Source organism: Mus caroli, chromosome 17, assembly GCF_900094665.2.
Source record: "Mus caroli chromosome 17, CAROLI_EIJ_v1.1, whole genome shotgun sequence".
Taxonomy (NCBI): Eukaryota; Metazoa; Chordata; class Mammalia; order Rodentia; family Muridae; genus Mus; species Mus caroli.
The window spans coordinates 31320989-31331356 of record NC_034586.1 but is presented as its reverse complement, the minus strand read 5'-3'; the positions used below and the strand labels follow the sequence as shown (position 1 = coordinate 31331356).

Genomic DNA, 10368 nt, shown 5'->3' with positions numbered 1-10368 from the left:
CCATGACACCATCTCTGTTTGGAGCTGTGACAGGAGTTGATATAACTCTGTTGTGTGCAGACATGAGCTGCTCCTGATGCTTAAAATGGATTCAACAAAGTTGTGTTGTCTTTTTTTGTATCATCTTTTAACATTCCATAACGTGTAGGTCTGAGAAGTCCCTCCACTGGACAGGGTGTCTAGTGGTGGGATAGGGGCGTGGTTGGGGTGGTGAGGTGAACCTTCACCTCTTCCTGACAGAACATCACATTCAGAAGGACCATGCGCCCAGGTCATATTACCATAGCTTTCAGTTTCCATGGCTGAAACTCCAATTGCTCTGTTGGCTCAAAGGGCACTGCTTGAATAGGAATGACTCTGTTCCTGTCCCTGCCATCTCCTCTGCTGCTGTCTCTGTTGTCCTCATGGTGGACACTGTGCCTGCCCTGTCTCCACAGCTGCTGTCTCTGTAGTCATCGTGGTCTCTGGAGAGGCTGTGACAACTTGAGTCAGGCTGCACTTCTTGTCTGCTGCCCTAGAAGCCATGATCATGGACCTGAGGCAACCCAAGGCTGGCACTGAGGCGAGCAGAGCTTAGAGCTGTGAGAGCCTCTTGGAGAGGGGATGAAGTGTGAGAGGAGGATTTGGGGTCTGCTGGGTCCCCTTGGCCCTGAGCTGCTCCTGATGAAGTCACAGCCTTTCGAAGCTGGGGGCAAAGAGAAGCAGGTAGGTGGGCCCTGAAGACAGCTGGGGCCTGCAGAAGGAGCAGAGAGGAGATTATGCTGAGTGAGTTTCAGCAGGTCACCTCCCTGGTGTCTGAGCCTGGAGGCAGCTCAGAGCTCCCTATGTTTGTTCTTCTCAGGCCTTTGGCTCTCTCCCCCCTCCTTTCCTTCCAAACAGCAGATGGTGTGGGAAGAAAAGTGTTTTCTCCTTCTCTCTCTCTCTTTTTCCCCCCACTCTATCTGGCCTGCTAGCTCAAGCCTGCCCTGAGCCTTCCCCTGCCCAACACTCAACTGCCCCAGTCAGTCTGCCTGCTCTGGCCTGCTCTCTCTGGTCCTGCACGCTCTGGTCTCTCTCTTGTTCCTTTCAATTCTGTGTATACTCAGCTTGGTCATTATCACAGAGATTATGAGGATAAAGCTGTGCTGTGGGACATGTGTGTGTGGCACCTGCGGGGTCTGGGTGTGACCTGGAACCATGGCGGGGCTGGTCTGGGACAGAAGTGTAGACAATCTCCAAAACCAAAAGCCAGGGCAAAGCATTTGTGATGGGCCTGTCAGCCTTCTTGGAGAACTGTGTGTCTCTGAAGATCCCTGTAAGGGGCTGGTCACATTGTGCAGCGATAGAATAAAGTCCAAGCTATTCCCGAGGGAGAGTCATTGGCTCAATGTCTTAGGGTCACAGGCAGTTTGTGTATAACAGGGAGTTGGAGTCATGGTGTCTACACTGGCTTCTCCTCAAGGCTCTGAGAAAGGAAGGGCCTATAATTCTGCGTAGAGCTTGTCTGCCCCTGAGCTGGGGCTGAGGTGGGAAGGAAAGGAATAGCTTCCTCTAAGTGACTTGTGTGTCCCCAGCTGCCCAGTCTTCTGAAGGTCTGAGAGGAGCCAGAGCCTGGCTGTTTGTCATTGTTGGGTTGTGTGGAGCCTTCACCCTGTGAGCATGGATGTGTTTTGGTCCTGTAGGCTGATTTCAATGCTGTCTCTGATGAGGGATCCAACATCTGGGTGGGTCTGGTTTCTTAACTCCTGCCGCAGGGTGTTGATCTGCCTGTCCTGTTTTTTTCTTCAGCTCGGCTGGACATGGAAAAATCGCCACAAGCTCTTTCTGCTCTTCCTTGTCTCCTGCCTGTTTGTCCTTACACAGCTGCTTAGCTGGGTGACCACAAGTGAGTCTGTCTTGTTCTGTCTTCCATGTCTCCCTACAGTGAGTTTGAGCTGCCAGGTTCTTTGTAGGTCAGATGTACAGGAGACCCATATAAATCTGGCATCCAGGATTTCCCCATTTTTTCCATTTACAGTGAGTTAGTAATGAAAATCTTGGTGGGATTGTGTGTATCAGCCTTTGAGAGACTGCCACTGGAATATCGTAAGTCCTTGGCCAGCCTGAGCTTCATAGCCAGACCCTACCTGGGGAGCATAGTTGGGATAGCCTTGAACTGACAGTGTGCCTGGGGTGTGAGGAGCTCCGGAGGCTAGCGCTGGATGCAGCAGAATGACTCAGGGAGAGAGAGGCAGGAGCTGTGGTGGGGAGGACTGAGTTGGGAGCAGCTCTGGGGGTCTGGTGATCCCTGGTGGGAAAAGAAGAGTCAGGACTGAGCCTTGAGCAGAGCAGGGATAGGATTTCACTCCATGTTAGGGTCACAGAGGTGGGGCTTTGGAGACAGCAGACAGCTGTCCTGGTCTGTCCAGTGGCAGCAGTGTGCTAGACACAAGTGGAGCAGTGCAGAGTGACAAGGAGCTCTTGGGGCCACAGTGCCTGTGACAAAGTCCTCCAGTTTAGAGGGCCAAGGGTTCCCAGAGTGAGCAGACAATCTTCCTTCTTTATCAAGAAGTGATCGGGCTCCTGGAATCAGGTGGCTTTTTCAGAGAAGTATCCTTTGGCTCTGTATACTTTATTTCATGCGTATGGGCATTTCCCCCGAATGTATGTCCGTGTAACAAACACCTGTATTCCTGATGGCCTCAGAATCCAGAAGGGAGTTTCAGGTAGTCATGATCCATCCTGTGGGTGCTGGGAATTGAACCTGCATCCTCTAGAGGAATCTCCTGTATCTTAATTGATCGGCCCTCTCTTCAGCCTCAGCTCAGTATTTTAATAGTCACATTATTCAGTGGATGAAGAAATTGTCTAGTAACGGAATTTAGGATTGGGTATTGGACCTTTCCTGGGTCTTGTATGAGACCAGCCAGTTATACCCATGTCTCCCAAGGTGTGGCCATATAACCGATTAATTGTGTGAGCATCTGTAGTGATCTTTATAGATTTATGATCTTGAACCCACCCAAACATACTGAGGCTAGAGCTCTCAGTGAAGAGTCAGTTCCCTGAAATGCATCTGGTGACCAGGTACATGCAAGCTGGAGAAAGAGTACACAAGGGATTCCTTCATGGAAGGGTCTGTAGCCAGAGACACAGGTAGAAGAATTTTTTTTACATCATTTATGGGGTGCACTGCAATGTCCAAAGATAACTTGAATGTTAGTGTACTAGTCATGCATGGGTAATGCACGGTGCATAGAACAACCCCATCTATCCCTTGCTTTCTGCTGGGATGATATTACCCTCAGAGTGTGTTCTCTGCATCCTCCGGTGTCTCTCCAGCTTCTCACTGCTACATCTGTGTCCACAGAGGAGTTCCTGGTCTTTAGTCCCTCAGACCCCATTGTGGCTGTACCAGGTGGGGAAGCCATCCTTCCCTGCTCCGTGTTTCCAGCCATGAATGTGGAGAACATGGAGGAGTTGAGGTGGTTCCGCAGCAGATTCTCAGCAGCAGTGCTTGTCTATCGGGACCAAGAGGAGCAGAAAAGAGAGCAGATGCCTGGGTATTCACGGCGCACCTCTCTGGTGAAGGACAAGTTCCATCAAGGCAAGGCTGCTGTGAGGATCCAAAATGTCCAGGCATCAGATAGTGGGATATACATCTGCCACTTCAAACAGGGAGTGTTCTATGAAGAGGCCATCTTGGAACTGAAGGTGGCAGGTAGGTTAACTGATCCCTGTCCTAAAAACCTTGAGTGACCCTTGTGTGGGAGGAAACTGAGGGTTCATGTCACTCAGCCCCTTATTTTCCTTTATGTTTTGAGAGAAGTTCTCATGTTTGCCAGACTGTCCTTGAGCTTTCCCTGTCGTGCTGGGCTCACCCGGGTGCTCTCATCTCTCATTTTTATCCCTATTTATTTATAGTTTCCCATTTTGGAATGAGTCATGGATAGTGAATTCCTACATAGATAATTCAACTCAAATTCTATAGGTGGATTCCCTAAAAAATGTGCTGTGTCTAGTTTTGTGGGTTAGGTTCCCGTTGGTGTTATGAAAATATCAGTGGTTGGAATGTATCGTTTAAACGCATCGTCAGGAAAGTCACTGAGTGTTAGTGAGCAGTCAGTGAGAAATGGCGGTCAATGCTAAAGTGATGGAGGGGAGATAGGAAGGATGCTCAAGGTCTGTCTTCCCTGAGAGGACAGCTGGGTGTGGGCCTGCCAGGAGGGTCACAGGTGTGTGGATAGTGGACAGATGGAGTGCTGGTTCCCACCTCAGGCTTCTGTGTTCAACTTCCTTCAGGTTCCTCAGGATCTTGTGGTTGACAAAGGAGTGTTCTGTTCCCCACAGTGTGCTCTCCTATCTTTCCTGTCAGGCAATAGGGGCCCAACCTAGTCCCAATGCAGGAATGCCTTTCCCCTTCAATTCCCATCTGTCCTGTGAAAGGTTCCCATGAGTCACATAGTTGCTTCTGGGGTCCCTCAACCTAAAGAGGCTTCTAGGGTGTTCACATCTGTCTTCCTGCAGCAATGGGCTCTGTCCCTGAAGTACGCATCAAAGGTCCAGAAGATGGTGGAGTGAGTGTTGTGTGCATGACCTCAGGGTGGTACCCGAAGCCTCAGGTGCATTGGAGAGACTTCAGAGGAGAGAATCTCACAGCATCCTCAGAGATCCATCGTGAAGATGCTCAAGGACTGTTCAGGACAGAGACCTCGCTGGTGGTGAGAGACAGCTCTGTCAGGAGTGTGACCTGCTCTATCTTCAATCCTATCTTGGGTCAGGAGAAAGCCATGACCATATTCATCCCAGGTGAGAGCTGTCCCTCACTCCTACAGAGCCTGGGAAGTGTGTGGCCTTTCTTGTGTGTGGTGGGCTGTCTCTTCTCAGGTTCACTCATTACTGGCTCTCTGCCTGGGCCACAGAGCCCTTCTTCCCTCAGGCCTCTCCCTGGAAGCCAGCTTTTTTTGTGACCCTGACCATGATGGGACTACTAGTCTTAGGGGTGAGCCTTCTTCTCAGAAATGAACATTCTGCAAGGCTGAAGGTGCAGCAGGAAATGGAGAATTTACAGCGGGAGAAGGATGAGTCACAGAAGACAAAGGAGGATGCTCTGAGGACTACTGGTAAGTCACCATAGCAGTGAAGGACAGGTTCAGAGTCCCAAGGAGGGCCCAGGATTCTGGGATCAGATTAGGTGCAATATAAAATCCAGAGAGGATGGTTGGAGTCCTTTAGGTCAGGTGGCCTGTAGTTCAGAGTATCAGGAACCCAAACTGTGTTTCCTTTCTTCCTGCCAAGTGTACAGACTCCCTCTCCTCCCTGTTTTTCAGGCGCACTCATGGTGGAGCATGGTGAGTCCTGCTTTTCCTCCTGAGCCCTCTGATCCCCTCAGGAGCCCAGTAGCTCTCTTGACTCCTGTGTGTTGCTTTTCAGCTCGAAGTAGAGCAGCTTACAGGGCAGGTGAGTGACTGCCTCAGTGTCCCATGGCTCCACATGCATTCTCTCCTTGATTCTAGGCAGAGTGTGTACTCTTTTGGGGTCAGAAGTGGAATTTTCTGGAAGGTGGAAGCCTGGTGTTTAGGCTCCTTCTGATCTCTGCCCAGAGCTGGAAAATGTGTGACTCTTGGGTTTGTCCTGTTTCCTATGTCGTAATCCAACCACTTCCTGATACTTTTATTGCTCCCTTAGGGCCCAGTAGCTCTCAACATCTGTCTGCACCTGGGAGCAGACTGCAGTGTTAACATTTCTGTAAAGAAAGTGTTTTAATTGGGTTTCTATTGCTGTAAGAAACTAGTGTAATTTGGGGGAGGGAATGGATTATTTGTCATACACATTTTTAAGTCGCAATTTGTTAATGGGGAAAACCAGGGCTGCTTCCTTGTTTGCTCCCAATGGCTTTCTCCACTGTCCTGCTGGCCCACTCCTGGACCACCTGTGTAGGGTGGCACCACCCACAGTGGGCAGGCCCCTTCTTCATCAACCAATCTAGAAAACCCTGCTGCCTGCCTACAGCTAGTCTATTGGAGACATTCTCTTGGTTGAAGCTCCTTCCTGTCAGATGACTTTAGCTTTTGAAAATTGACAACACCTAACAAGGAAAAGAGATTTATCAGTAAAAGAGGTCACAGATGCAGGAGTATGACCTGCACCCACTCCTCAGTCATCTTCCAGGGGTCTGCTCCCTTAGCGCCTGAAGGTGTTGATCAAGGTGATGGGTAGAGACTTGGGTTGTGTCCCTCAGTGGGGAGGAGATGGGAATGTTCGTGCTCCTGGTATAGGTGTACCTGGCTTTGGAGTTGTTTCACCTGAGGAACACTGGATGCTTTTCTCACGAATTCACTTCATATCCACACTTATTATACACATTCTATTCTTCAGCACAGCTCCAAATACACCTTCTAAGAAAAGAGCTGATGCTTGGTTTGGTAACAATGAAGCTGAATAATTATGGAATTGTAGTGTGATTACTACTCCTATTATTATTTTCCTTTTTGAAGTAGATGCAGCTATTTTTTTCAGCCAAAAGCCACACAGAAGGGCTGGAGAGTTGGCTAAGTGGTTAAGAGCACTGTGTGCACATTCGGAGGTCCTGAGTTCAAGTCCCAGCAATCACATGGTGGCTCACAGCCATCTGTAATGGGATGTGATGTCCTCTTCTGGTTTGCAGGTGTACATACAAATAGAGCACTCATACATGTAAAATAAACAGATTTTAAAAAATGATTTAAAAAAAGCCATACAGATCAGGGGATAGTGGGGGAACTTACCATACAATGCCATCTTTTTCATCTGCAGTTCTGGAAATTTCCCATAATACTCGGGTGCTTCTGAATCTTTCAGGGGCCCATTCCTTTCCATCCTCTCTCCTCCTAGGCAAAACCTCACTTTTAGAATGGATGGAGGAAGGTTAGCTTTCAGTGGGGCTATTCTGATTGGGTTCTCACCAGAGTGTGTTCATTTTCAGCCTGGAGGAAGGCCCAGCTGTATGCAGGTATGTGGTTCCTATAGACTGCCCCCTTCTGGGCAGAGCCCTGTCTCAGCTAGAGTTTCTCCTGCTGGGAGAAAAAACCAAGACCCAAGCATTTCCTCAAAAAGGAAAGTGTTTTCTTGACTCACACTCCCAGCCCATGTTCACAGCAAGTCAGGGCAGGAACTCAAGCAGGCAGGAACCTGGAGGCAGGAGCTGCTGCAAAGGCCGTGGAGGATGCTGCTTGGCTGATTGCTTCCGGTGGCTTCTGGATTGCTTTCTGTGGCTTGCTCAGTTTCTTTTCTCCTATATCCTACAACTACCTGCCAAGGAATGACAGTGCTCACATGGGCTGGGTCCTCCCACATCAAATCACCAGTCAAGAAAATGTCCCACAGACTTGCCTACAGGCTGGTGCTATGGAACCATTTTCCCTATTCAGGTTCCTTGTTCCCAGATGACCCTGTCTTGTGTCAAGATGACATAAAGTCAGCAGGAAGTAGTTGTCATCCTCTTGAGCTTCAGAAACCGTGACTACCCAATGGAGACCTGCACAGGACAGGGCCCATTAGGAGACAAGAGCCACAAAGGTTTCCTTCCCTCTTCTATCTATCTATCTATCTATCTATCTATCTATCTATCTATCTATCCATCCATCTGTTTATTTATACTGTGAATGAGTGTTTTTCATGAATGTGTGTTTGTGTGCCATCTGTATGCCTAGTGCCCTTGGAGTCCAGGCGAGTGTGTTAATTTCCCAGAACTGCAGTTACAGATGGTCATGAGCATCCATGAGAGTGCTGGGACCTAAGCCATGTCTTCTGCAAGAGCTCCAAGTGGTCTTGGACTTTCTTTTGTTTGTTGTTCTGTAAGATCAAACACTGGGCCTCGCAGGCTCTGTACTGTAGAGCACCATTCATGCTACTCCTTTCTCAGACAGGGTCTTACCGTGTGGCTCAGGCTTCTTTCTAATTACTCTCGTAGCTTAGGTTGCTCTCAATCTCACTGGCCTCCTGCTTCATCTCCATACCTTCCTCCCATTCTTGGAAAAGTTCTGATTCAAGGATGTGTAGCTTCCAAGATGCTTGTGTCTGGGACTTGACAAGGCACAGGGAGAGGATGCTTCTCTGCCTTTACTAAGGATGGATGTTAGTCCTCACTCTTCAAGTCTTTATTGGAAGTCTATAGCAGATGTGTATGTGTGTGTGTATGTGTATTTTTATGTGTCTCTCTCTCCCTGTGTGTGCATTTTAGGTCTTTGTCTTTGTTTATGTATGTATGTATGTATGTATGTATGTATGTATGTATGCATGTATGTATATGTGTGTTTTTATATGTATCTCTCTTTCCTTCTGGTTATATCTATATGTTTGTTTTATGTCTGTATGTCTGTTTCTGTTTATGTGTGTATTTATATGTGTGTATATGTGTGTTTTTATGTTTATCACATCTCTCTTTCTCTGTGTATGTGTGTATGTGTTTTTATGTATATCTCTCTCTCTCTGTGACAAGCATATTGTCCCCACAACTCCCTACTACTCGCACTTCAGAACCCCAGAAAGTCTGTGTTTCTGAAAACATTTTCTGACCACCAGATGGGTATAGTCTCTGAAACCCCTCACATGATCTGTATTTCTCTTATGGATTGGCGCAAGGAACACTTCCAGGCATGTGAGTGACTCTGTGTTCCTTAGGGACACTCCTCCTGTGCTTGCCATGGCTCTGGTCTCTCCTCATCTCTGTGGTGACTCAGATGTTGATGGCTTTAGTGGTGTAGATGGCAGAGGTGACAGTTACTAAGCTGGTCTCCCTCTCAAGTGCCTTGTTATCTTGTTACCTCTAGTTTGGGTTTTTTCCCTCCTTCTGCTTGCCAGACCTGGGTTTGAGCCACAAGGCTCTTAAGTGAGGAACTTAAACCCCTAGAAGAAGCTAAGAGGTTTTGAGACGGATGTGGAGGCAGCTGTAGCCTTTTCTGGGTACTGGACAGGACCACTTGTGATTGGTAACTCTCTCTACAGGGACTTTCACTCTGGATCCAGCCTCTGCCCATGCCAACCTTGCCATCTCCCAGGATAGGCTGAGTGTGACGCGGAAGGATTCCACTCTGTGCTTGGAGGATCTCTCCAGTAGAGTTAGGCATCGGAGGCATGTCTTCTGAAAGACATTACTGGGAGATGAAGCCAAAAAACAGAGAAGGCAGCAAATGGGTTCTGGGTGTCTGTAGGGAAGGTGTGGACAGGAAAGATTTTTATTTTGAGACTCCAGGTAAGGGATTTTGGACTATGGGGCAATCTAGTAGGGGATATTGGGCCTATATTGACTCTGGGAGGGCTTCATTATCTGTCAGGCAAGCTCTGAAGAGTGTGGGGGTGTTTGTGGACTACACTGAAGGTGACATCTCCTTCTATAACCTGAGTGACATGTCCCACATGTTCTCCTTTCATGAGGCTTCCTTCTTTGGGACTTTTTTTCCCATACTTCAGGCTTAGGACTGGAAATGTTTCAATGATTATCAGCTCCATGGCATGTGCATCTGAGGGGAGGGAGGGAGAAGAGGGGAGGAGAGGAAGGAGAAGAAGGGGAAGAGTATAAAGAGTATAAAGAGCAGGAAGGAGTTAGTTTTGCTTCTTTCCAGATGGAGTCTCTGAGTCCTGCAGGGGAGGGCCTGGTTCCAGGCTCTTGTGTTGTGGACTCTCTCCCAGGGGAAGACTCTCCATTCCTCCAGCATGCCAGGAACCATAGTGTGATTCACTGCACCATAGTGTGGTTCACTGCCTAATTCATCAGTTTGTCTCCTTGTGGGAGTGTAGAAGCCACAGGCCAAAGCCCCCATGGGTCCTGGAAGGGCCTGGAGCCTTGACCCACACTGCTGCTCAGTCTGACTCTGAGCCTGTGCCTGTGACTGAGGTGGAAGCGAGGTCATGCTTTGTGTCAGGTGGTGTAAAACAGGTTGGTTTGAGCTCTGGGAAGGCATTTTCCTCTTGGCATTAAATAGCATTTTATTAGTGGTTGTTTTTTTTTTTTTTTTTTTTTTTTTGCCATTTGGCATGAAACAGACCAAGGGCTGAGTGGACATTGTTTAATTTGTTCATCTGGCCATGGGCACCTATTCTATCCTATGTCTTGGCTGTTGTAATCAGTGTTGTAGTGAGTATGGGGGAAGAGATGTCTGACACATGATTTCCTGACTTCTACATTTGTTCTTGGTGATGAGATTGCTGGATCCTAGATAGTTCTTCGAAGTGGACTTTCTCAGTGTACAATGGCCTATCTATCTGTCTATCCATCTCCATGAACCAGCCTTATCATCACATCAGTCTTTGATTCTTACATAAATCTGTACATGATCTGTCTTTGATTCTTACATAAATTCTTTCATTTCTGTATTTGAGTCTCTCTCTCTTACAGAATTACACATATAACTACAAAATTTAATTCATATT

The 10368-nt window shown here is 47.9% G+C and overlaps 1 protein-coding gene across 1 annotated transcript; it reads left to right on the top strand.

The window, feature by feature from the left end:
• Positions 1-603: 603 nt before the first annotated feature.
• LOC110284031 (butyrophilin subfamily 3 member A2-like) lies at positions 604-9083 on the top strand. The gene is made up of 9 exons (XM_021149596.1): positions 604-705; positions 1768-1864; positions 3329-3679; positions 4486-4767; positions 5289-5309; positions 5392-5418; positions 6923-6947; positions 8568-8596; positions 8944-9083. Exons 1-9 carry the CDS (start codon positions 604-606, stop codon positions 9081-9083), a joined length of 1074 nt encoding a protein of 357 aa, XP_021005255.1.
• Positions 9084-10368: the final 1285 nt, after the last annotated feature.